This window comes from Cyanistes caeruleus, chromosome 14 (genome assembly GCF_971803275.1).
Source record: "Cyanistes caeruleus chromosome 14, bCyaCae1.hap1.1, whole genome shotgun sequence".
Lineage (NCBI taxonomy): Eukaryota > Metazoa > Chordata > Aves > Passeriformes > Paridae > Cyanistes > Cyanistes caeruleus.
Genome location: NC_141714.1, coordinates 12,981,682 through 13,008,841, shown reverse-complemented (window position 1 = coordinate 13,008,841; position 27,160 = coordinate 12,981,682). Strand labels below are relative to the sequence as shown.

The window sequence follows — 27,160 nt, the reverse complement described above, 5'->3', positions numbered from 1 at the left end:
GCCGTGTTTTTTAGTTGGAAATTTTTAGCTGATGATTTTTGACTGTGTATTTTTGCATCGCAACGTTCTAGAAGCCGTTACCTCCCCGGGCAGCCCGCGCCGGCCCCGTTCCCGAGCGCTCCGACGCGCTTCTCCTCCCGGCCGCCTCTCCTCGCTGCCCCGCTCCGCGCCGGGCGCTCCCCAAGGGCGGCCGGGCCGGGGTCCCGCTGCTCCTCCCGTGTCGCGCTGCAGCGGGGACCCCGCGGAGCTGCCACCGCAGCCGGCCGCGCGTTGGCCGGAGCGGGACACGCCGGGGCCGGACACATCCCCTGGCCTGGCTCGGGCTGGCGCTGGCGCGGTAGGAGTAGCTCTAGGACACGCCGGGTACACAACGATTGAGAAACTGGAGTCCTCGTTTTGTTTATCCCTTGTACATTTCACAGACATGAAAATTAAAAAAGGTGAAATTTATGAGGAAAATCTAATTTCCCATTCCTGTTGAATGGATTTAGTTTGATATTGACCTGATTTTACCATGTGCCTGTTGAAGGCCTTAGAGTATATACTGTATGTTAAAGACTGTAATAACTTTAAAAAAAAAAAAAAATAGTTGATAGCCTAATCCAAATGTAAATAGAGCTACAACTCATTGTTACTAGGCTACAACGCATTAATTCATGTCATATATTTTCATTTCTCTACCATTAGTTTTTAAGGTTTTCATTATTGCTTCTTTTGATATCTTTAGTAACTAATGAATTTAATTTTGAAGGAGAGTTAGAGAAAGTTTAAAATTTTTAATACATGTATTCAGCCCATTTAGTTATATTCTAAACCAACACTGAAGCATGGTAAGGTATAGAATACAGTCCATAACTAGTTTGTATAGTTTACAGTTTAAGAACAAAATTAACTTTGTATGTAACTCCTACAATGATAGATTCATTGTTAACTAATTATATTAAGTTGTTGTTGCTATGGCAACAAAACTACAACATGGCTACCTTTGTATACATTATTTGTGAAATTTTCACATGTAAATTAAAAGTGATGTGTAACAGTATGAGCTTGTTAAAGGTACAGTTCGATACTGTCAGATAAAGATATGATTGAATATTTTTAAAATCCCAAAGTCCCATGTGAACGCTGAATTTGTGTCTTTAAGGTCACTTTTTCAGTCAAGAAGTTTACAACACATGGATTTAGAGTCAGGTTTTATAGCTTGTAGAAATTGTTGTGTGGCAAGGGTTATTCCACAGTATTTTCACTTCAGAAACACAGCAGCCTGTATTTACAACGTAGTGACCGGCCTTGCTTTCATTTCACATCCATTCACACAGTGGGAATTCAGAATTAATCAGTTTCAGTACTGTAGCTTTGCCTGCAATTTTCTTTTCTCCAGAAATGGAACACTCACACGATTACGTTACGATCAGGGCTAAATAATTAAGCATATAGCTATTTTAATACTAATTTATATTAGCAAAAACTGTACATAAGAAAAAAAAATATTGTGGAATGACCCCGTAACAGTGTTGAAGATACAAATATGCTGCAGTTAAACTGATTCAGTTAGTGTACGAATGTGTGAGACACACCTTTTTTGCACTTATGTACATAGTCCACGAAAGAAATCCTTGGAACTTATTTTGAATATAAAAAGTCTGTAATAATACAGGAAAAGTTTGTAAAAGAGATAGGTATTACTAAGGCTTTGAAAAGGAGGAGTTTTTTGCTATAAAACTTATCTGAAAGCATGATGTTGCTTTGCTGTTGTAAAAGCTTTGTAGTTTGCCATAGCTTATTATACAGCAGACTGATAACAGGTCAGCTCCAACCTGCAGCACAGAGAATGGGAAACGGTGTGGAATTAATTAGTAAGGTCACTAGCAAAGATTCAAATTACTTTTTTTAATCAGCCTACATTTTCAAACACACCCCAGGTCATGTTTCTGATAGGTTGTGTTCTCGGTGAATCCTATTAGGACTGGTAGGTCCATGGCAGCACACACACATTTTTCCTAGCACCTAATCCTATTTCTGTCTGGGAGTGTCTGTCTGTGGGAGGTGACTGTCATTGTGGCGAGTGTTTTAAATCCCAGAGTGAATTTGAAATGTCACAACTTCTTGATTTATTTTTTTTTTTTTAGTATTTCAGGGCAAGGTAACAAAATGGAAGGAGCTGGTGAGGCATAGATGGACAGGGATGGGTTGGGATTGTCTGGGACCAGTTGTTTCTGCTGTGTGACAGCCGTGGTGTTTGTTTGAGGGGCACGTGCTGCAGGTGCTGCTGGGGCAGGGAGCTGGTGGCAGCGTGGCCAGCCGGCTGCTCCGGGCTGGGACTAACAAGCGCCTTTGAGTTGCCACCAAAGGAGAGCAAAGCTGTGGCCTGTCAATGAGCAGCCTCTTGTTCCTGTTTGTGTTGGTACTGCTGGGGCTCTGCAGTGCTGGGGGATTTTGGAGCAGCTGAAGTGCCTGTGTTGACCCATTTATTTTTGATTGGAACAAGTTTCGGGTTTTTGCTGTATTTTTTTTTTAAGGTTTTTTTTTTTCCCTGGTTTTTAATTTGGGTTTGTTTTGGGGGTTTCTTTTTGCAAAACCCAAGCCCCAGTTTTGCTTCGAGCTGGTTTTGCCATGAGTCTGGTCCTGACTCGAGCGGTGACTCAAGTCCCCCAGCGCAGAGCTGGTGGGAGGTGGCATCTGATGTCACTGTCACCCTTTGCTGGATGCCCCAGGGTTGGGGCTGAGCCCAAGACCTGTTCCTTGGCCAGAATTCCTGACTCCTGGCAATGCCAGTGTGTGCCCAGCCAGCCCACTCTGCACCACGGGGCTGTGCAAGTGGTGGTTTGCTGAACTGGAGTGGCCCCAGGGTCTTTAAAATGAGGAAAAATCAGATGTTGCTTCTCTCCGTGGTGTTATATAATAACCTAGATTTTAATACTAAATAATCAGCTAGTTCAAGCCACCACACGATTATGGCTTCCCTTTGCCATAATCAGTTTCTATAATCAAGCTCTTTCTCATTTCTAGGATTATGAGAGAAAAAGATTTTGCACTATGTGAAATGAATCATAGCTGGTCAAACTTAGTTGGGGTATGAGCATGATCATGACAACACTGCTAAAATCTTTGCTAGTGATCTTTACTGACATCCTCTATCATCAAAAATAACTCTATATGCCTCTCAAAGGAGATATTTAAACATGCAAAATAACACAACTGTTAAATAAAATGAAGTTATTTTTCCAAACACACAACAGAGAGAATTACCTGACACCGAATTACAAGGTTCCAGTTCTTTATTACTGTACACAGATGCTATTTGATAGTGGTGGAAGCCAAATGATTTTGTTGCCATGGCTTTTGTATCCTAGCAGATGAGGGGATGATAAGACCATTCTTAGACTGGATTATGGGATTTTTTTTTTTCTTTCCAATTAGCTTTGTTTTAATTTTTTTTTTTTTTTTAGATCATGAAAATGAACAGACTCCTCACCCTTTATTACATCACCTGACAACAGATCACTATTTTTTTTTATAAATAGAGAATTGTATTTTAGGCAATCACTAAAATCAAAGAGAGAATGTTCTCCTAAATTGTCAATTTTTAATTTAAATATATAAAAACATTTATACTGTACTGTGTAAAGTAGATCTTTGAAGCACATTCTTCTTTTCATAGGCATTTCTGGTAAAACAAAGTAAGGGAAACATTAGATATAAATTTAATGGAATAGTTTAGAAAATATATACAAATGATTACACTTAGCCCTGTGGAATTGTAAGAAATTAAAATATCATTGGATCCAGACAGGCGTAGGTTAATGCAGTATTTCAGTTCCATAACAGGATAGTTCATTCCCTCAACTGCTACCAACAGGGTGTACGCTTTGAATTTGTTTCTTTTTGCCACATTATATTGCTGTAGTGCTTGTACGTGCTTTAGAAATGTGCATAATGCTACTCATTTTAGTATGTTACTTCTATATTGTTATTGTTTATTTTTTGATCTTTTAATAAAGTGTATAAAATTCTTGGTTATGTTTTTTATGGATCCATATCTACACATTAATAGGAGTTTACTTTAAAAACTTTTCAAGTTCCAGTTTATTAGTCCCAAACTTCAAAGATTCTGATGTAAAAATAATAACTAATGAATTTGAATCAATGTTATATCTGAAGTGTAGATCAACAGAATAAATTTCTTTCCAGAAAATATCTTCAGTATTTTGAATTCTGTAGCCAGTGCCTCCTTTTTACTGGATGCATTCGGCCTATCATATTAAAGTTACTAACACAAGACAGACATTTGTATTTTAGAAAAATAAAAAGTAAAACTTTCCAGATGCTGCCTTTTGGTTTCTCTTGTGCCTTAGACCTTCGGAGACACATGTGATGTGGTCTGCTTAGCTTGTATTTTTCCATGCTTCCCTTCTGACCCTGTCTGTGATGTGATTAGAGAGGAGATCAGAGCTGTGCATTTGAAGATAACCATGAAGAATGAATCAATTCCCATTCAAAGGCCTGCAGCTTTTGTAGAACAGTGCTGTGTGTATTAATTTTTCTCTTTCAGCATTGGTGTCAAATACTGTTTTGAATGTCCCAGTGCAATAATACAACAGTGAGCTCCCCTTTGGCAGCAGCCTGGATTCCCCAGCTCTCTTCCAAGTGCCCAGCTCATCCCGGGCTGCCCGGCCAGGCTCGCACCTCCAGCCAGCACAAGCTGGAGCTGCCTCTCACCATGGTCTGGAGCCAGCCTGGCTGAGCTGGGTCTAAGCTGCTGCAAGAGAAAATTGCTTCTTGATGAGCTTGTTTGTCCTTTCTGTAACGTTGCGTAGATTTAGTCATAAGAAAACTGCTCAACAGCGAGGCCTCCTTGGTCACCACCTTGTTACCGATAGCATTGTGTCCGAGGGGCTTTGACCCTTAAACTGGCTGGTGGCCACCACTTGCTCCATCAAGGCTTTAAGCTGGAGGCACCGAGCCAGGACATGTGGCTGTCCCCAGCCACAGCATCACTCAGCTCGTGGGCAGCAGAGGACAGCGCTGGGACCCGAGGATGTGAGTAAGTGCCCTCGTGGGGAGCGTGGCTGCAGACCTGGCCGTGACGGGTGAGCCCCGATGGTGCAGCCGCAGGAGCTCGGTGCCAGCACGGGAGAGTCCCTCACAGCAGGGGAGGCAGCCTCGCCTCTTTTCCCAAAGGAGTTTAAGAATCTGACTTGGGGGAGGGATTAGGAGTTTGAGAATGTGTTTCAGGGGATGTGGGTGCAGTGGAGCTGCTCGGGGCAGGAGCGGTGGCGAGGAGGCACTGCCAGAGGAGGCTGGGCAGACACTGCTCCTCATCCCCAGCAGGACAAGCTGCTGACTTTGAGAACAGACAGACCGAGTCCAGGACAAATTATGTAACTGCTGCTTTTTCATCAGCCTGTTCCCCGGACTTCTCCTTGCAGGTTAATTGACTCTATTTGTGTGTCAAGGCCACTTAGAGATTTCTTCTATAAATGACTCCTGCCTCATCTGATGGCACAGTTAAATGTCTGAATTGTTTCTAAGATCAAAAAAAAGTAGAACTGAAACTTTTCTAGGCAGTTGATGTAGAAGCATGGGATCCTTCCTGAATGGTTACTCATCATTTTTATTGCTAGCTTTGGTCTGGCTTGCTTTCCCTGCAGGATGGAGACGGGAGCTTTCAAGTGATGCATTCCTTGAGATGTGGGATGGGCTGGGCCTTGGCTGCTGGAGACACCAGCTCTGCTCAGAAGCCTCCCCCATGGAGGAGGCTGGGGGTGGGAGTCCCACACTGGCACTGAAAATGGAGGGTAGTCCATCAACTAGAGACTTTAAATTGTGTTTCAAGGCCAAAGAGCACACTTGGACCAAGGATGTGGGATTTTACCTGGGGCCCATTTGCAGAAGTTACAGGAGGAGCTGCTGCAAACTGCTTTAGAGATGGAGTTGGATTAAAGGATCTGAGCAAAATTATTCATGATGCTGTATTTACAGCATGTGTCATTTTGAAGTCTTACAGCACCTGACCCATCTGCTTTTTCACTGGGGCTTGTTTGTGCAGGAAAATCAAGTTTAATACAAAAATCTCTTTCAGCTCTTTGGCTGTTGAAGCTTCAGTGGGTAACATGGGGAAATTTCAATTTTTCAAGACTTGCTCCATGTTTAGATGGTCCAAAGCCAGTTTTTATTCATTCTGGTCTTAGTGCTGGATAAATATATCCATTTGATCTATTTATTATGAGAAATAAGAGAATGGAGGAATGTTTGGCTAATCATCAGTTGTGGATATAAAATATGTTCTCCAACACAAGCAGCCCTTAACTCTCTCCAGCAGGGGTCACATCAGAATGCAGGGCAGTGTGAGCAGCCTGTACCCTCTCCCTTGTGCTCTGAGCTGTTACTGCAGATGATGGGTTCGGGTGCCTCCTCCAGCCCAGGTGAGATGTGCCTTGAGTACATCTCTGAGACGGCAGCACATGCCAACAAAGGATCCCTGTGAGTGGGCTGGGAGGCCTCAGGTGTCTTTGAGGCAAGGAGACAGAAAAAGCCCCAGCCTGAAGGCCATGGCAACGGGCTTGGAGGAGCAACCACCCAGCAAGGCCTGGCTCAGTTGCAAGATGTTTGCTTTGCCCTTCCCTTCTTGTGTTGCCTTTTTCAGGGTGGCTCTGCCAGGCTGTTTAGCAGGCACGTGCCCTGGCATCTGCTCCACTGTTCCCACTGTCCTTCCCCTGGACCTGAAGGTGTAAATGCAGCCCTGAGGGGATGGCACTGTGACACCTCACCACCTGCCTGAGGAAGATCCCGCTGCCAGGCAGGAGGCCCTGGTACAGTGCTGCTGCATCATTTCTCTCTTCACAGCCACAGCTGAGCTCCACAGAGGTATTTCTGCTTTGCTCCATGGCTCATGTAAATGATTTGCTCGTAAATGTTATCAGAGCCTTCCCCAGGGAGCTGCTGCCTCCCACCCTCTGCAGCCACCGTGTGCTCGAAGCTGTGTTTGTAATCGACGCAGCTTCTGCTTTAATGCTTCACAGCCCATCTCCATGGCACTGCTTCTGCTGCAGCTCCTGCATGTCCTGTGCTCCCCATGGCCATGAGGCCTTTGTGGCTGTGGCCCCACCTGCCCCACAGCCCAGCCAGCCCTCAGTTTTGCCCCCACACCTGCAGCACAGTGGTACCTGAATGTCTGGCAGAGCTCTCACTGGTGAACAGCTCCTGGTGATCACATCAAGGGGCGCTGGAGATGTTTCAGGCTGCATGTGGCTGCACCAAAACAGAGGTGCCTGTGCTTTGTAAAGCTCCTGGAAGACTTACTAAAGAAAACTGTGTTTTGCTTTCCCCACAGAAGCCTGAATCAAAGGCATCAGCCACTTGCCCTGTGGGGTGAGCCTGCCTGAGGATCCCACTCTGCCCTGCTAGTAAGGAAACACAGGATATTCCCATCACTGTTCCAGAGCCACATGCGGCTGTGCCAAGGTAGAGGAAATACAAAGGTAAGACCATGTATTCTCTGGGGTGCAGGGTGCTGGTGGCCACCCACATCCCATGATGCTGGGGTGTGCAGGAGCAGCAGGTGCTGGCTCAGCAGCTCCCCTGCCTGGAGCATCCCTTGTGCTTTGGAAGCTGGATGTGCCCAGTCCTGCTGCCCTGGCCCTGTTGTGACCCTCAGCGAGGTTAGGGGCAGGCAGAGCCCCAGCAGTGCTGGCAGCAGGAGGATGGGTGATGCACAGGTCACACACATCATGATGCTACTTGTGCTGTTGCATAAATCAAAGGGATTTTGGTGAGGGTAACGAGGGCAACTTGGGGCTCTGAGCTGGGGAGGATGAGGCCTTGGAAGATTTTAATTTCCTGTACTAAACAGTCCAAGGGTGGGGGCTGTGGCCACATTTGGACCAGAGAGGTTACACTGAGGGTAGCCCATGCTGAGGAGGGAGGTGGGCTGCAGTTCCCCCCGACAGACTCTCACCCCTCTGTCAGCTTTACTCAATTATGGGAAATCCTTTAAGCTTTTGCATTAGTGCTGTATTTAGGTCTGTACTGTATTAGGGCTTGCCATAGGGAGCACAGTGAGATTTCTCACTTAATAAAGAATGTTTTAAAGGCATTTGTCACCATGGGCCCACTGCAGGGAGCCAGCTCTCTGGACAGGCAGGGAGAGTGCTGTGGGAGGTGAGGGAGCTGGGCTGGCTCCAGGGCCTGCTGTGCTTGGCCCTGACTGGGTCCCATCTCTGCCCCTGTGGTCCCACACTGAACATTGAGACAGAGGATCCTGGTCTGCCCCCATTACCCACCCAGACAGGAGGTTCATCAGGTTGTGCATCCCAGGGCTGCAGCTGGTGACCTCCCCACCCATCTGCATCAGCACAGCTGCTGGCAAAGCCCAGCCACCCTCCCGTGAGGCTCCAGGGCTGCTGTGCTGGCAGGAGGCCCATCCTGCTGGCAGTAAATGTGTCATCGGATGGTGATCAGGGATCATGAGTCACGAACGCCCACCGCCAGCCAGCCAGCCTGGCCAGTCCTGGCACAGGGCTGTAGAGCAGGAGCTGGGAGAGATCTGCTGCTGCTCCTCCTCCTCTGCCTCTCCCCCCACCTGCAGCCTCACCAACCTGCATCTTCCACAGGACACCAAATGATGGAGCATCCCTCTGTCAGCACTTACCTGGGGCTGAGGTGACAGTCAGCTTCCCTGGAGCAGTGTGGGGATGTGATGTTCCCCCCACATCTCTGCTTGCAGGTGTCTCACAATGCCACAGCTCTACCCCTGGCTCTTGGACAGCTTGGCAAGGATGGGGCTGAGGGGGCAGCCTGTGGAAATGTGTGTCACCTGGACTGTAAGTAGCTGAAGCTGGGGCTGGGCCAGCTCAGAGTGTGCTGCCGGGAGCCAGGAGGAGCCTCTGGGCTCCACTTTCAGTGCAGATTTTTCTTTTAATCTGATGATTGTTGAGGCAACAGAGTATTAAATACAGATTCTGAGCCACTGGTGATGGGCTCTGGTAAATTTCCCACACTCTTGTGGAGGGCAAAGTTCAACCCTTGGCTTGTGGAAAAGTGAGGAGCCTTCTCTCCCTGCTCAGCACCATGAGTGGGACTTCAGCACTTTGATCCTTGTCCCCAGACTCCAACCCCTGCAGTTGTGTGAGGGCCACAACCTCAAGAAGAAATCCAGGCTTCTGCATCAGACCATGGCTGCTACATGAAGGACAGGAGAGAAGTTGTGCTGTGGCTCAAGTGACATCCCTGGGCAAGCCCAGTGTAAGTGCATGTGGCAGCCCTCTTGTTGGTTGGGGACGCAGCTGGGAGCCCTGGCAGCCTCTTCCTCTTTTCCTCAGACCTGCCAAGTGAGCAGGAAAAGCAAAATTTAGTGGGATTGTTGTGGATCTGCTGCTGAGCAGGCCTCAGAGCAAAAACAGCCCCAGTGCCTCTCCCAAAACCACCACTGGGGTCCCCAGGGAGGTTCCCAACCTCAGAGAGAAATCATTAGACAGAGAAAGCTTTTATTTCCTTTCTGTCTTTGCCTTTTCCAGGGCCAGGCTTGATTATTCCTTTCAGCAACACAAAGTGCTAGAGAGACTCAGAAGCCAGAGATCAATTTTCTCTGCTCTTGGTGCAGTGTGTCTGTGCAGGGGGGAGTGGCTATTTTCCTTCCCTTCCCATTGTGCTGAGACTTGGTGGGTGACACCAGGGGCAGTGGCAGCTGTGTTGCCAGAGGGAGGGTGGCAGGGAACATGTGCCAACCCTCACCTGGTGCTGTGCTGATGGAGGGTGTCAAAGCCTTTCACTCACAGCCATTGAAGAGCAAAGATATTGCTGGGAAATAAATCCCAGCTCACCCCAGACATCAGTATCACCCTGAGGCACAGTGCAGGGTGGGACCCTCCACTGCTGCCTCTGCTCCTGCTGTGACATCCCCTCTCATTCACCACAAAACACTTGCCAATGGAGGATGACTTTCTTTCTAGGGAACACACAAAAAATTGTCTCCACAGGAATAATATGCAAAGATCTCATGTTGAAGTGATTGGAAGATAGTGGCGGCACAAAGCATGAAGACTGAACACAGAGGGATTCAAGATGGTTCTCAATTACACAGATGAGATTAGGGGGAAAAAATTAGGAGAATTGCAGAATTTTAAGAGGATGGGAAAGAATTTGGCATGGGATTAAATATTAGAGAAAATATTAGAACAGTAAAAAAAGGAGATGAGAAAAGCCTGAAGGGTGAGGCAGATGGACCAGAGCAAGAAGAGCTGTCAGCCCACAGACAAGGACTAACCTAGGGATGAGCCCTGGCACTGTTCCTGTAGCATCCCATGTCCACATCCCCACACTGGAGCTGTCTCCAGGTCTGCTGTGGCACAGAGAAGAGCATCCTCTCCCTGGCACTGGCATGGCTGGACTTGCTCAGGGGCTGGTGACAGTGAGGTGTCCATGGCTGTGGATCAGTGAGGCAATGGATCAATGAGGCAGTGAGCCCTCGGTGTGAGTGGTGGCTTGGTCCATGCAGGGCTGTTTGTTGGTCCATCTGTGCTGGGATGGGAGGTGGTTGCCTGTCCTGGAGGCTGGGAGGGAGCACCAGCCTGGCAGAGCCACAGTTTGCTTCCACCAGCCACTGGTTTGATCCTTTCCAGACTGCAAATTAGGAAATTCTTTGAAACGCCAAAGTGTCACACTGCAATGCCAGGCAGCAGTCCTTTGCTTATTTGAGCAGAAATACAGCTGGAGTTTGGATCACCAGCTTTTATCCACAAAATGCTCAAGCAAGTTCATAAACTACAGAACAAAATACTAAAGACTACAGGTAATTATGGCAGAGACCTCTGGAGTCCTCCCCAGCATGCAGGGCCCCTGTGAAGCTGATGATGGCTCCCACTGCTTCTGATCCTGGCTAGCAAGTACTTTGTTTTTTTCAAGTTGAGAAATTAACTGCTTTGCAACCCCATCTAATCTGAATACTCTAATTAAGCAGTTTTGGTGCTTTTCTCCTCCCAGGACCTTCCCTGGCCAAGCACTTTAACCCCTTGGTTCCCAGGCTCCTGGAGCAGTCAGCCTTTGAGGTCTGCTGGTTTGGCTCCGTTGGGTGATGATGATGGATGCCACATGTCATCCAGGCTGCAGCTCTCTGGGGTGTTATGAAGACTCTTGCTGGTGTCTGGATTGTCTCCAATCAGCCAGGTGTTCTTTCCAGGAGAGCTGACAGGCTCTGGTGTGGAGGACACACAGCTTTGTCCCATATGCCTCCCTTGACTGGGAAGCTGGTCAAGTGTCTCATAAAGAGCTTGCTGTGTTCCTGCTCTGCAGACGGTCTGTTGGCTGTTGGCAAAGGCAGCCTGGGGAGAAGCCCTGCCTGGATCCACTGCCTGTGGCTCTGCCACTGCCCTGCTGTGGAAAGCCTTTCCCTCTGGCCTCAGGCTGATCTCCTCCGTAAGCATCTCTTCCAGGACATCCCTCTGCCCTCACCAGAGGCACCTGCAGGGTGGCCATTTGCCCTGCCAGGCACAGGGACTCTCTGCTGATGTGTTTGCACATCCTCAGCTGTGGCTGGGGAAAAGAGGTGGATGGGACAGTGAGTGTCATCAGCATGGGGAACAGGGCCATGCCAGGAAGATGGTCTGTGATATTCTGATTTGATATTCCATGATACTAAATCAAGCAGGATGTGCCACCCTGCAGCATTTGGTGACAGTGGCATTGCCCACCTGGGAAGTGTATCTCCCATATGCCGTAAGTGCTGCCAGAACCCAGATATTGTGCATCCTGTGCCAGCCAGGAGTGATGCTCCAGGAAAGGGCCACCAGTATTCCAACAGAAATGTCCCCGTGTCACCCACCCAAGGCACTGAGGCCCTGCCACAAAGACGAGGTGCTCGGCTGTCTCGGTGACACCGCCTGTCCCAGGGCTGGGGACAGGACAGGGCAGTGGGTGTTCTGGTCTCAGGTCACCGCACAACCTGGCAGCGCCCGCCCGGGGACTCAGCACGCTTTAATGAGCTCAGCGCCAGAGCCTGCATGGAGGAATTAACAACTCAGAATAATGCTTGTCACTTTGCTGTGAGGAAATTGTCAAGTGAAAAGCAATTTACTAAAAAAGAGGGAGGAAAGGAATGGTTTTGCTTATTAAGATCAACATCATATTAAAGTATTTTCTCAATACCCCATTTGAGTTGAATTTTACATTTTCTCTCTCTTGTTCTCACCAATGGGAATAAAGCAGGGGGTTTCACTCTAATTAATTGTTGTCTGCTTCATTTGGCCAGCAAATTTCATGAGCAAGGTTACACATTTCTGTAGCATTTGAATTGCAAATGCTGCAGGAATATGATAAAAAAAGGAAAACATGTTGAATTCTAAAAGCAAATGGGAACCTTTCTGTAAGACATCAGTTTAAAATTACTTTATTTTTACAAAACTTAAAAATATATCTTGTCAGAGTATTTAGTTTCCCCCCTTCTTTCTTTTCATTTGGAGTTTAAAGCAACAGGTGTGATTTATGTGTTCACTGTTGCCTTCTGGCTTTTTAGCCGTAAGGAGCTGTATTTTCAGTTTTACTCTACTGTTGGTTAGAGACTTTAAAATATATATGTATATGTATTTCTATGAAGAGGCAATCCCACATGTTGGTGATTTAACAAAGGCAAATCTGAGGACAGCGCCATCCCCTCAGCTTTGCAGAAATTTGTGGAAGGTGGTACCCAAGGAGAGGGGGCTGTGCTGGCAGCACGTTGGGTCTGTGGATGACAGAGAGCCAAGGAGCAGCAGCTCAGCGTGGGCCCAACCCAGACCTGGTGAGCAATAGCTGGAGGCGCTTCCCAGGCACTGCAGAAAGGATTACAGCAGCTTGGACTGTGAAGGGCAACGAGGAGAGAGAGCTCAACTACTGGAGAAAATAGGAAGAGGAATGACCCGCGAAACCACATTTCTGGCTCCGCCACCACTGGCTTGCTCACACAGAGCAGTGACTCATCACCACCCAGAGACACAGAGACCTGCTGAGATGCTGATCCTGCAGGCAGGAGATGCAGCATCAGAGGGGATATCCAGGAGAGAGGGCTGGAGGGGAGGGGAGGGGCTGCAGGCAATGAGTGTGGCAGGGTGTAGCAACAGCCTCTTACCCTGTGGTGCTGTTCAGCTCCTGGGCCAAGCTCTTCTAAATGGCTGGTGGTCTGGTACCAGGTCTGTGAGCCAAAGAGAGATGCTTCTCCCAGAAATCCCAACAGCCTCCTTGTTGTATCAATTATATTCCAGTGCAACCCTCCTTCTGCTTCAGAATCAGTAATTACTTTGGAAAATGTCCTTTACCTCTTTTGAAGCACCTATCATGCCTTTTGTTGCTACTGAAGTAATGGCTAAAAGCTGAGGGATGGCAGAAAATCAGAAATTTCTGAGAAGAGACCTCAGGATTTGCTTCTGAGTCATCTCTACATTGGCAGGAAAAGCTGGCAAAAAAGAAAAGTATCTCTGCAGGTTCTGAAACAGCCCCAGAATTAGGAGTCTGGGCCAGGTGGACACATCCGACCCCTAAGACACATTTCACTGGACCCTGACGGGGCTGAGATCAAAAGCTGTCATTGCAGTTATGTGACTGGTGTGACACGACCTCCTTGAATGAGCACAATGTGAGAGCAGCCCCTGGTGTTCCAGTAGCCATTTGAGCCCTGAGGAGCTGGTCCCTCCCCTGCAGCTTCCATGCTGAACACCATAAGGCACAATAAGTGGATTAGCAAAACCTCTGGAAGAGGCGAAGAAGAAATGACACTGGGTCTTAAGCTGGTTTTGCATGTATTTACGCAAATGATGTCCCCAGCTAGACGGTAACTGAGGTGAAATCTGGGCTATCCCTGCTGCCCTGGCTCAGCAGCCTTGCTGCAGGCTTCCTGGCAGAGGAGAGTCTGGTTTGTAGCTCGGGCAGAGACAGGGAGTGAGAGCTGATCAATGAGGGCAGCAGGGACAGCCCACAAGAGGTGGTGTCAGCCACGCAGCATCCACATAATGGGGAGGCTTTGGCTACTGGGGGGTGGTGGAGTCCCACCCTGGCATCCACAGGACATATTCCAGACTCCTCACTCCATCCATGCTCCTTTGTCACCTCTCAGGGTACTGGTCATAGTCCTGCCTCCCTGTTGGGCACAGCACCAGGCAGGATTCATCTCTCACATCGGTGAGATGGGATTGCAATTATTCCTGGCCCTTGCTTGTGCCATCTGTCTGTTCCCTGAACATCCCTGCAGGATCTGTGTCTTAGCAGGTTAATTTAATAAGAGCCTGCTTTATTGTTGCTGGCTGCAGGCACAGCATAGAGCAGCTGAGTCCATCAACAGCACTGAGCAGCTCTGGCAGCAATCGAATCCTGCCCGGATGCTCATTTGGTAAGGTTGTTTTGCTGAGAAAGGGCAAACCCTCCTGGGGCAGCATGGAGGGCTGAGCCCAGCTCCTTTCTCTTTGGCAGGAACCGTGGAGAAAGTGGCAGCAGAGATTAAATCAGGCCTTTGACCCGGGATGTGCCACACCTCACCTGGAGGAGATGGTGATAGTGAAGGAGTGAAGGAGGTGGAATTGGCAGGAGGTGCCCTGCATGGCTGGCTCAGGGCTTGGCCATTTATGGCAGAAGCAGCTCTTCCCATCCAGAGTTTCAAAACCTTTTACATCACCAGCTATTTTTGTGGCTTGGGATATGTGGTAGGGCACAAGGCGGTGAAAGAGCTGTACAAACTGTTTAATGAAAGGAATGACTTGTCTTAAGGATAATGAACAACTTGGTGCACTTTGAGATTGGCCCTTTTTTTTCAGCTGTAGGCATCTATGCCCAGGTATAAAGTGCTGTGAGCTGGGAAATAAATCTTGGCAATCCAAATCAATACTGAAGGAGGGGAAAAAAATCCAGTTGCTCAATCCCGTCCACCTGCTTGGGCTTCCTCTCGGCCCATGAGTGAGGCGTTGGTGCATAAAGTCAATCGCACAAAAATATATTTGGCTTTTCCCCCACCGTGCTCTTTGCCCCTTCCTCTCCCGCAGTCATTCCTCCACCCATCACAAACATAATGGGCCAGCAGTGGCACAAAGACATGCACATAATGAACCTAAGTGACCGTGTAATCTTATTATTGTCACCCTCATCCTCCCTTGCCCCTTTTCTCCCTCCCCCCATTTGTCACTGTCGCTGATTGTGTCATGGTTAAAATTAGATGGGAAGCTCCTCTGGGAGCAACTGCGGCTTTCCTTTATCCCAAGCACCCGGAGTGCATTAAGGTACTTTGCAACAACTCGTGATTTCTAATGGGGTTAAAGTAGGAGGCAGCCTGTTTTAATGCTCACCTTTTTACATTTTCGAGCTGATTCACCAGCCACATGAAAATCTTCCATCCAGGCACGTCTGCCTCCTGCCAGCAATTCACTTGACAACAGAATTCTGGAGGCAACAGCAAAGGAAGGAGAGGGCTTTTTACTTACATGTAATAAAGAAAAGTGAATCAAATTTGGTGTAACTTAAGTAAGATTTGTTCTGGAGGATAAAAGTCCTCACTGACCTTTTCCCATAATGGATATGTTCTCTTTATGGAAAGGAAGTGAATAAAATAAAGCTGTTTGTAAAAACAGCCACAAGCAGAGTCACCTCCTCAGTATCTTTGGATGGTTTTAGCCTTGACCAGGCACCTCTCTAGGGCTGCTGGAAGCCCAGGATGGACACAAAGTGACAGCTGTGTCTGCCTTGGACTTGCAGTCAAACAGGCGATGCAGAGGGGAAAGGGACAAATCCAGCACCTCACACGTGCCTGCTGAAATTCTGCAGACCGCAGGGAGCAACAGAAAGAAATATGGTTATATTGGAAGGCAGCTTCTCCTGCGGGTGGGAATCATCGAGCTGGGTCTGCAGTGACTGGGGGATTTTATTTTAGAAAGAAAACAGACATTGATTCTTTTCAGTTAGTTGCTCTTAGCGAGGGGGGTTTGTGTGGCGGGGAGCGGCGCTGGCTCTGGAGCCGTGCTGACACCTGCTGTCAGCCCTGCCGAGCCCACAGCCCGGCATCCCCGGCTCGGCCGGGACAACTCCTGCCGCTTCTGCGAGGATTTCCAGGGAAAAGGCTCCGACTGGCACGGGGAAAAGCCCTTGGCAGCCAGCAGTGAGGCTTGTGGCAGCTGTGGAAGTGTAAAGACACGGGACGAACCTTGCAGGTAGAGGTAACAACTTTCCCAGAATCAGCGAGTGGAAAGGACCTCAAAGATGATCTCGTTTGACCCCTTGCCATGGATGCCCTTGGACACTTGCAGGGACCAGGGCAGCCACAGCTCCTCTACGCAGCCTGTGCTAGGGCCTCAGCACCCTGTCTGAGTAAAGATTTTCTTCCTAATGTCTAATCTAAACCTACACTCTTCCAGCCTGAACCCACTACCCCTTTCCTGTCACTACATGTATTTGTAAACAGTTCCTCTCTGCCTTTCTTGTAAATTCCCTTCAGGCACTGGAAGGGGTAATAAAGTGAACCCGAAGCTTTCTCATCTCCAGGCTGAACAATCCAAATTCTCCCAGTCTTTCCTCATACTAGAGGTGTTCCATCCCTCTGATCAACTTGGTGACCCTCTTTGTCACCAGCCCAGCGGGCTTCCAGGGATGAAGAACCGCGGTGCCAGTGTCCCACTCTCGACACCTGCCGGTGTCATAGCCCGGGTCCCCTCCCCCGCGGGGCTCTTCCCGGCAGGGAGCTCAGAGGAGTTTGTTAAGGCGTTCAAGCTACCGAGTACCGAGCAGGAACTCGTGGAGAGACAACGCGCCCCACACAGAGCCGCCCTTGAAGGGGCTGCGCCCGCGACCGCCATGTTACGGCCGCCATGTTGGGGGGGGTCGGGCAAGGGCAGTGCCTCGGTGCCACTCTCAAACCTGTCCCCCGTCACAGCGCGGCTGCCTCGGTGCCACACTCAAACCTGTCCCCCGTCACAGCGCGGCTGCCTCGGTGCCACACTCAAACCTGTCCCCCGTCACAGCGCGGCTGCCTCGGTGCCACACTCAAATCTGCCCCCCCGGGCGCAGTTCGGGCGGGCCGTGACGCAGCACGCCGGAAGTGAGCGAGAGGCGACGGGGCGGGGCCGCCTCCGGTGCCTCAGCATAACCCTTCCGGGTGGGGGTGGCCCTGGCGGGCGGGTCCCGCGGCCGAGGCAGCGATGGCGGGAGTGCGGCGGTGAAGGAGCGTAGCGGGGCTGGGGCCACGCCGGGCGTTGACGGGGGTCTCGCTTCCCCCAGGACGGCACAGAAGCAGTGGGGCCTCGCCCTTCACCTGAGGCGGGCCGGGGCTATGCGAGGGCCGCGGTGCCGCCTGCCCTAGGCCCGGGCCCGGCGGGGAGCGGCGAGCGGGGCCCGATGCGGGAGTACAAGGTGGTGGTGCTGGGCAGCGGGGGGGTGGGGAAGTCCGCCCTGACGGTGCAGTTCGTCACCGGGACCTTCATCGAGAAGTACGACCCCACCATTGAGGACTTCTACCGCAAGGAGATCGAGGTGGACTCGTCCCCCTCGGTGCTGGAGATCCTGGACACGGCGGGCACCGAGCAGTTCGCCTCCATGCGCGACCTCTACATCAAGAACGGGCAGGGATTCATCCTCGTCTACAGCCTGGTCAACCAGCAGTCCTTCCAGGTAACCTCGCCCGGTGTCCCGTCCTCGGATGGAGCCGGCTCTGCCCGGGGGAAGGCGCCGGGCCGAGGAGGAAGTTTTAGGGGTAGCCACGTGTGCGCAGAAGCGCTTTATCTCCGAAGGGCCAAAAGTGTAAATGCCCAGCTTGAAAGCGCGTTTACCAGCCCTGCTTCCCGATGGAAAACTGCTTGCTTTGCAGGTACTTATCAGGGTGCCACCATTGTTAAATCCCACGCAGTGCTGGAGAACAATGACTAGCTCCCACTTCCCCAAGAGAAATCTCTTGGCAATCCCCTTTTGTGAATAAATCACTCCATATTAAAACCGAGACTTCCCCTTCCAACCCCCTCTCCTTCCTAAAAGGCATGTTTCTGCAGTTGCTCTTGAAGAGAGTCTCATTGTTCTGCAGTTGTGACTTGTTAAGTGAGCTGCTATTTTCTGCTTCCTCCCCCCAAAATATATTCCTGTCCAGCACAAGCTCGATGCTCTCACAGCGTAGGTGGAGTACTGGAGAGGAGAACTAGCTATACACCATAATTTGTGGATCTGGATTTGATTTCTACTATTAAAACTCTCCAAAAAAAGGAAATGTCTCAGCCAGTAACTGGTCTAAGCTGCCTGTAGAAACGGGGCTTTGTTTTTGGGCAATAAATGAGTTTAGTAGCACTCCGTACAGCGCAGGGATTTGCAACTCCTGGCTTGGCTTGGGCTGCTGAGCTGGGTGTGTTCCAGCTGCTTGGCAAGACCTTGCGCACCCCCACTGTTTGCTTCTGCTGAAGGCTAAACCTTATCTTAGCAGAGGGCTGGAAACAACCCTGTGCAAGCTGAAGACATGCTTATCTCTGGAAAACAACAGCAGTGACATTGGGATGCTTCTGCTCTCATTTTCACTCATTTTTGAGTTCCAGTGAGCCCACATTATTTGAGGAATGGATGTACAGTAATCCACTTTGTTAATATTTAATTATTCCCGTCTGTCTCTAGTGTGTTTGCTCTGAAGGCTGTAGGTGTAAACCACTCTGCAGTTCTTTACACAGTGGTAACTTCAAACGCTGGGATTGCTTTGTCTCAAAACTATGCAAGAATTTGTAGTACTGATAGTAACTTAAAAGACTCAGGGGGCAGAGGAGGCTGACTCAGACTTTCAAGTGTAAACTCCCCATGTCGGCTCAGACTAGAATGAGTGCATCTCTAGGTAATAAAATCTCTTTACAGCATCTAATTTGGTTACTTACATGTGATTAAATGTGTTCACAATGAATTATTCTGAGCATTCCAGGACTGAGAAGGCTTTATTTAAATTGATGGATTTCTCAAGCTGTAAACTAAGCACAAACTTCCTAAATGGTTGTGTAATGGCATGCCCCTGCTAGGGTTACAGGTCCTTAGACTTGAGATAACTTCTTCAGAAAGCTGAAACCAGCCTTCAGCGCAGCCATACCATGTCCTCCTCCGGCTGAACCAACTGTCTGAGGGCACAGCAGTCACTTTCTGGTTTTATATGCGCAGAAATTTTATAAATTGTGCATGCTTTTATATAAAAGAAGAAGGAACTTAGTGAGAGGTAGTAAATTTTCTGTGAATTCTATATCTGCGTGACTATGAGTTTAAGAAGTCTTCTGATGTTTTTTTTAATGTTCAGTTGTACGTGAGGGTTATTAAAATGGGTTTCTGTGGTGGTTCTGTAGCAATTCCATGTGGTTTCTTGCATGTACTAACCAGCTGGATTGTTTGACCAGGACATCAAGCCGATGAGGGACCAGATTGTCCGGGTGAAGAGATACGAGAAAGTTCCTCTCATCCTAGTGGGGAATAAAGTGGATCTGGAGTCGGAGAGGGAAGTGTTATCTGCAGAAGGCAGAGCCCTGGCTCAGGAGTGGGGCTGTCCCTTCATGGAGACGTCAGCCAAGAGCAAAACAATGGTGGATGAACTGTTTGCTGAGATCGTCAGGCAAATGAACTATGCCTCCCTGCCTGAAAAACAAGATCAATGTTGTACAACTTGCATCGTCCAGTGAGAGAAATTCAGAAAAACCTCAACCATGGCCATACAGAGCAGGTTGGTGGAACAGTCATAACTAACTGAGGTGCCTGAGCATGGTGTTTCAGTAAGAGATAAAGGGACAGGGAGTCTGAAATGAGTCTAACCTGGAGGCAGCCTTCCTCCAAAAGGGATGGGAGCTTGTGCACACGATTGAATCAAATGGACTTCTTGTGTTACCTCGGTAGGGTAAGTCAGGGAACGCTGCATTTGCTTGCAGTAATTTTACAATGACACAAATTGAATGATCTCATCTGCACCTATTTTGACTGTCAGTGCTGTATTTGATGCTATGTTACTCTGCATAAGTGCTTTATGAAGTTGCAGTGGGTTTATTCTTGTAGCTGGTATATGAATTATTTTCAAGTAATGGGAGTTACCTTGGGGTTCAGCGGGATTATTGTGGCCAAGTTTCCCAGTAGTTTTTCTGAGAAGACTTTGAGCTTGTTTAAAAGAAATAAAGTTCTGTAGTGCAGAAACTGACAGTACCCTTCTGCCTTATCAGTGGAATAAGTTTCTCTTGCAAGAGAACCACCCTGAGTGGTGAGAAGTGGATTGAAGCCCATGTGTAATAGTCAAGGGCGTGCACGAAGTGCTCTTCATGTCAGATCTCCAGAGCAGAGAACACGCTGTAAAATGGCTTCCCAAGGCACGACTCTCCCAGTGACTCCTAAGAGGTGTGATGAGAGCGCAGCATTCAGAGGGCCCTCTGTAAAGCTTCCTCTGTATCAGGTGTTGCTTTGATTTTTATTTTTTTCCTCCAGGACAGCTGCCTTTGGCCTTTCACATGTGTGGTTTTTTCAGCACCCTTTTCACCTGCCTGTGAATGGGTCTGTTCCTCCCTGATGTGCATTCCTGTGAGGTGATTCTGAACCCCCCCCATAGTCCTGTTTCCCTTGTAGCTGTTGTAGATCTTGTTTCACCACTGGCTTGAATCCATGTTACTGCAGAGCAGTGTTGGTGTGCTCTGTGTGCAGCCAGCTGGTCCCTGAGACCTCCAGTTGTCTGTTGGACCTGTCTTCACAAACAACTCGTTGTGATCTCTGAGGGCAAGCCCAGTAATGAGGGAGGATGTGGAAATTCAGGGGAAGGAAGTTCCCCTCCTGACAGCTGCACTGCTTGAGGCTCAGATTCCCACTGCCATATTACTAACTTGCTTAACTCAAAGGAGCTTTTGGTGTCAGAGTGACAATAGGGAAAATAGGTTATTACTGGAAGCTTTGGACCATGTATCCTCTTTAATCTTGAGTGCAAGGTCAGAGAGTGAAGTCTCAAAGCTTGTCTTTGAGATTGTTATCAAGTGCTTTGTAAATACAAAGTTTTAGGTGCTCATGGCCCTAGCACTGTCATGCTAGAGATAATACATGATGTTTTTATCTCCAGTTCTGTGAAATTAGAAAGGGTTGCTGTCACTGTGCAAAAGGTGTGTGTAAGTTTGAGATTTGCTGGTTGAAAGGTGAGCAAGCTTGTTGTTTTGGAGCGGAGGAAAATACAAATACAGTCTTTCATTCTACTTTAATCACACCTGCAGAGTCTAGAATTCTAGGAAGAAATGAAACTAAGAATTTAATACCTTTTTTTTTTAAACTCTAGTGCTGCAGTGGTAATATCCTGAATTGTGGATAGCAATACAATGTTGCAGCTATTTCTAAGGCAGCTTCACAAACAAGATTATGTGGACTAGAAGTATCATGCCAAAGGATATGGCAATCCCCTGGCTACTGATGGTTCATCCTGTGCAGCTTACTGTCTTAAACTCTGATAAAAGCAGGCCTTTCATCCTTGAAATTTATAGTTCTGGAATTGATTGCTTCTAAAGGAGGCTTTGTAACCTATCTGCTTCTGGATTTAGCACTAAATAGCACATTTAATCTTAAAGGTGAAATTGAAGAAGGGGCAGGGCCACGTGTTATTCCTTTGAATGATAACTTATGCGTAGATTTGGTGGGTTTCCTAAACATGTTCTTGCTTCAGAAGAAACATCTGTATTCTTAGGTCTTTGTGAGCTCTTGAGATAGAGGATCTAAGCTTTTGTAATAGAGATATCCTCTCCTCTCCTTCCTTCTGCCTGGCTTAGACAATCACCCCAAGTCTTTAGCAGCAAACTGCTTTCTTGTTTCTGGGGAATTCAGTCTCTGCCCAGTATAGTCTCATCACCTGTGCCAAACAAGTCTTTCCTTCCTGATGCATTTCCTGTTCAGTCCAGTTCTCACCATGTCTGGATCTTTTTTTACTCATTCTGGCTTTTCACAGGTTTCATGCTCTATATATTTCATTTCAACCTAACACTTTTGGGGTATTTTCCTTTTCCTGGCTTCCACTCTATCCTTGTTCTTTGATTGAGTAGGATCTCATTAACTTTATCATAAGCCTTTGCTGCTTGATAATTTCTGTCTGATGTGCTCTGGTAGGAGAGGTGCTGATGGTGTCTTGTGATAGCTCTAATCAGCTTTGTAATCCTGCTTATCTGTGATCCAGGAAACAATTGCTGCTTGTCAGACCTCTGCTTTAGGAGTGACCCCTCCTAGGTAAATTGAAACTGAGGAAGGAAACCAGCTGTCTGAAAATCTGTGTGTAGGAAGTGGGCTTGAATTACAGCTGTGTCCTGGGATCATCATCTGATTTCTGTAACCTGGCTGTGTCCAGGAGTCTTGGGTGTGTCAGTTCACAGAGCACCACATACAACAGTTTGTGTTCCTGCAGTTCTGGTGCAGAAACCCATGGGAGGGGTGGATTTTTTTGCTGGGCCTTGCTTTGCCTGAGGCTGTTCCAGTGTCAGTTTTAACTTACAGATACCACTTAACCTCTTTTTGGTGCTGATACCTTGGGCTGTCAGCTATGATGTGTAGGTTCTTTCATGATATTTTTGAGAAGCATTTGCTTAACTGCTGTTCCAGTCAGCTGCCTTGGATGAGATGAAGGATGGAACATAACTGCATAGTCAGGATAACCCACAGTTCCTTTTAAAAATGTGTGTTGTTCTCACATCCTGTTTCCCACCTCCCCTTTCCTGTTTCTGCAGTGGTCTTCTATAGTTTTGCTCTTGCATTTAGAAATAGGACCTACTTAGTGTTCCTTGCTCCTTAATTTCTCTTGAATTTTCAGTATGACACTGTTTTGTGTTTTGAATTTTCTTTAAAGTGTGGTACCTGGTACTGTGCTCATGCACTCAAGTCTTACTGATACTAATAGGATTGGTAACACCTTACCATTGGGATGAAAGACTGATTCTGATTAGTGATTCCTGTCCCCTGTGTTCATGAGTAACTGGTATTAGCAAGGTTGAAAGAAGAATTATCCTCTCTAGGAATAAAAACTGAAAGTGTACTCTGGTCTGTGTGGCTGTGCAACACAGAGACATTTATTATACTATATTGTCTAACTTCCCCTTCTCTCCTGCCTGTTCACAGAAGAGACCAGAGAGTGGTATAAAATATCACAGGCAAAAGAAGCCAGATAAGGTATCATGTAATGTTAATTTTAGTAACTAAACACAAATGGAGAGATGACAAATCTGAATTGGGAGGTCCCTAACCTGCAATGCAATGATTCTGAACGGCATCCTTGTGGAGAAAAATACCATTACTTCATTTTTCTTACTATTCCCAGCAATTCTTTGCTGGTCAGATTATTAAATGCTGGGTTTAGATTAAGTTTTTGAGGTGGATCTAACTCTGATGGGATGAGGAGCTACACTGTAAATGGTTTGCCTCTTCTGTGATCTAAGCAAAGGTAAAACATCCATTAAGCAGGTCTAATCTATCTCCATTAGAAGCTAAATGTTGGTTCACTGCTTTTGACAGTACAGAGACCCTCTCTGTCTAAAGCTTGTGGACCAGCAACAGTGTGTGGAGTGGGAGTGATGACTGGGAGAGAATTTGCTGTTAGTTGGAAAATATACAAACAAGCAAGAAAAACCTGGCTGTTGGCTCCTGTCAGGGCAGGAGTTCTGCTCCTGAATCTTGGGCTTGACCAGTTATTAGGTAAGAAGGGGAATCCTGGCTATGTCAGAGCACTCTGTTGTGACAAACTGTTAGCTAAGAGCAAATCAACAGCTGAAAAGAAATGGTGCAGTGGGATACATAAGGTCCTGACTCATTTGGAGATATTACTTCAAGAACTGAGAAGGCTCCTCAAAATCCCTGAAAAGCCATGACTCAAGCTAGAGTGAAGTACATGCATGTACATGACAGGTTTCTACAGACTTTGAGCTTTGCCTGAGACTTTTAGGATATCTGCAGATAAATCCTGGGAGCTACAGGCAAGTTATCTGAAATGCAATGTTTTGCAATGTGACCAATGTTTTGGTCACATTGTTGATGTGTTGATGTGCTTGACTGGGGGTGGTGTACAGCTCTGTCCCTGCTGATGCTGTCTGAATGCTAAGGGGCTTTGTAGGAGTCGTTTAGAGGGTCTGATTGCTGAGAACACAGATGTCAAATCTTAGTTGGCTCATCTGCCTGTTCCCAGAACTTGTGCTAAAGGCCTTTGTTCTGTGTTACTGGGTATTACAGACACATTGGTGCATATGTACAAGAGGACTTAAATTCCCTGGCTTTTTCAGATCTTTAGATGCATTTTCATATCCTGCAGCTGTTACAAGTGAATAGCAGTAGGTTGTTATCTGCTTGCCTCTTGTATTACCAGAGTTAGTGGAGCATTTGAGAATGCTGCTGTGGAAAACAGCCCTTGGGAGTTCAGGATGGAAAACTGGCCATTCCAGGAGCTGTGTTCACTTTGGATGTGTATTGAATATGGCTTTCATTAGTTTTTCTTTTTCTTTTTTGTTTTTTTTTGTTTAAATTGCAGATAAAACTCAGAGGAAACTTGCACAGATGCTGCTTTGGAGAACTTTCAGCCCAGGTTGCAGAGCTGAGCCTTGGTAAACCTGTCTCTATTACAGCACATTGCCATACATCTAAGTGCATAAGGTTGGTGGCCTCCAGGATCCACACACCTTAATCAGAATGCTTAGCATGTTTACCATAAGTTTTAAAATCTGTTCTTTATCTATCAGTCCTTTTATAGCTTTCTAAGTTCATATAATGGCTAATATGCAAGAGTTCATTTTTAATATTTTAATTGATTTCTTTAATCAATTCTGAACTTGTATTTATTAAATACTTAAACTCAGTATTACCTACTCAATGCCTTTTAAAAGAAGAGAGTTTTAATGGAGAATAAATTGAGCCTTAAACAAATGGTTACTTCTGTATATTACCTCGCAACAGTGCTTATTTCTCTTTGCAAGGTTTTCTCCTACAATGTAGTTGGTCATTCTTTGAGACTTTTTGTTTACGTGTGACAGTGTCATGGAAAGATACTGAAGGCACCTCTGTTGTATGGATGTAGTATCCCTTTTCTTGGCAAAAGCAGCTGTGACAATGTGTTTGTAACCAGTCGGATTTGACAGTAGGGATTACTTGGAACGGGATATAAAGTCTCCAGCTGATGTTTCTCACAGTCTCGGGTTTCTGAATTGAACATGACAATTGTAGCATTGAAAAATGGCAGCACACTTTTCCTTCTACTGAGTTTCTAAACTTGCTTGTTTACAAATTGCTTCTCTATGCCTTTGAAAAGGGATAATGTATCCTTCAAAACAGGCTCTATGCCTACTCTGTCAGCTCAGCTTTGCCTGGCACAGTGAGACATCTAGTAGACCTCTGCATATGTAAATCTAATGCAAATAAGATCACTTTACATTTTATAGTTCCTAATATTTGTCTTTCTGAATAATATTTTAAAGCAATATTTGTTAAAGTTTTTCTTGCACTGTCACAAATTGCTTTTTAGTTTGGTTTTTTTTTCCCCAAATAAACAAGTATAATATTAGAGACAAGTTGGTGTAACAAGGGGAAAAGCACCAGGTTTCAGTCATACTAACTGCAAGCGTGCTTTAAACAGCCATTGCCTTCCTTATTGTTTACCTGATCAACATTTTCTCTGAATACTTGAAAATTTTAACAATAACACAGGTATAAAGAGCAGAATGAAAATGTACAAAGAACAGACAAAATCTTTTTGTTCATCTTTATTAACGTGTTGCATACATGAGAGCTTTTTCTAGCAGTGGTTTAAAATGTGTAATTTTTTTTGCAGAAATTTAATAACTGCAGCTCACCTACTGCACCAAAGTTCTAGGTTTTTAGGAGCCCAGCTTTAGTCATTTGAACATGCTTCTAGAAATGTACATTCTTTCCCTGTAATAGCTAAATATCTATGAGAAAAGCTCCAGTAAAAGCAGTGATGGATATATGAGGTTAAGCAGTTGAAAACTCACAAATTGTATTGTGGATGATGGCATTTAAAACAATAAAAGATTACCGGTACAGTATCTCAATATTAATGTGTTTTATTGGTAATAATGCAGGCTGACTTTACAATATTAGCAGAAATAAAGATTCTGTGTCTACATTCAGTGTTGAATTTGAATCCTGAAACGAAGAGGACACCAGGATTTCTGCCTGGTTATTGAAACACCTGATTCTTTTTCTGTGGGGTTACTTGAAATATTTTTTTCCTGTTTGTACAAACTTTTTAAACAGGCTGAGGCTAATACTTAGGTTTGCACTTTAATATCAGAATTAAACCAAACCTTGTATTCAAAGTAGATTTTTTTTTTTTAAGTGATGGTTGTTGATCTTTTTTGTAGGTTGTAAGGAAGTAATAGGATATGAAAGTAATTCATAAAGTTTCTAGTTTTCCTCTGTCTAAGAAGGAAAAAGTTGGTTGATATTGATCAGTGGTTCATTCCTATGGGTAGTTTTCAAAGCAGTGTTCATTTTCATTGACCTCAGCAAAAAAAAAAACAAAAAAACAAAAAAAAACCACAAAAAACAAACAAATGAAAAAAAACCTTTGAACTTGAACTAGCTTAGAGTGACAGGACTGGGAAGATGAGAGATGGTTTCTTCAGCACACTTTGGGGGGAAAAAGGGACCAAAAGTTTATTTAGGCTTCCTCAATAGTTTGCATGTGAAGTTGCTTATTAGAATAAGAGGCTAATAATAAATGCAATATGTATTGTCTTTACTATGGCATCTGTTTAGGAGTTGTTCAAATCACTGCAGTAGGGCTCTACAAATAAAAATGTAACCTAACATCTTGTATCTAATGTACTGTATCTTTATCAGTGATAGGTGAAATCTGGAATAACAAGTGCAAAAATGGAACAATTACCTATAATGCTTTGTAAAAAGTTTTTTCCAGTAGAATTCATTCTTGTCATTTTGTAAGACAACCCTACAGTCCACCTGTTTGTAACTTTTTTAATAAAATAGATACCTGTATTACCAAACTGGGGTGAGTAGTCTGTGTTCAGTTTCTTCTGGAGTGGGCTGAACTGATGAGCTGCTGCTGCTTTTTTTTGTTTTGTGGGTTGTTTTTGAGGTTCTGGCTACTCTGAATGCAGTAACCACGTCTGAATCGGTGTGGGGGAACAGGGTGTGCAGCTGTGCCCCGGCTGGGTGTAGAGCTCACGGTCTTGGGTGCTCTGAGGAGAGAGAAGGG

General features: G+C 46.4%; 1 protein-coding gene and 2 long non-coding RNA genes across 4 annotated transcripts; 2 read left to right on the top strand and 1 right to left on the bottom strand.

Moving 5' to 3' along the window:
• Positions 1-2,713: 2,713 nt before the first annotated feature.
• LOC147650569 (uncharacterized) lies at positions 2,714-12,145 on the top strand. The gene is made up of 4 exons (XR_015276521.1): positions 2,714-6,425; positions 6,647-6,867; positions 7,334-7,481; positions 8,613-12,145. It is a non-coding gene; the product is annotated as an uncharacterized LOC147650569 (long non-coding RNA).
• On the bottom strand, positions 8,897-17,043 carry LOC111928638 (uncharacterized). Of its 2 annotated transcripts, none has more exons than XR_015276519.1 (5): positions 16,905-17,043; positions 15,300-15,393; positions 13,100-13,423; positions 10,265-11,992; positions 8,897-9,322 (listed from the first exon to the last, which is right to left on the bottom strand). It is a non-coding gene; the product is annotated as an uncharacterized LOC111928638 (long non-coding RNA). The 2 variants fall into 2 exon arrangements; XR_015276518.1 differs by having other exon boundaries at positions 16,151-17,024.
• RAP2C (RAP2C, member of RAS oncogene family) lies at positions 17,023-26,948 on the top strand. The gene is made up of 3 exons (XM_023948574.2): positions 17,023-17,610; positions 19,347-19,666; positions 24,458-26,948. Exons 1-2 carry the CDS (start codon positions 17,338-17,340, stop codon positions 19,623-19,625), a joined length of 552 nt encoding a protein of 183 aa, XP_023804342.1. The 5' UTR covers positions 17,023-17,337; the 3' UTR covers positions 19,626-19,666; positions 24,458-26,948.
• The last annotated feature ends 212 nt before the right edge of the window (positions 26,949-27,160 follow it).

Excerpts from the sequence above, each read along its gene's own strand:
- RAP2C (XM_023948574.2), top strand. The coding sequence starts at position 17,338 with ATGCGGGAGTACAAGGTGGTGGTGCTGGGCAGCGGGGGGGTGGGGAAG. Across the intron at positions 17,611-19,346 it reads TCAACCAGCAGTCCTTCCAG|GACATCAAGCCGATGAGGGA; the intron begins GTAACCTCGCCC and ends TTGTTTGACCAG.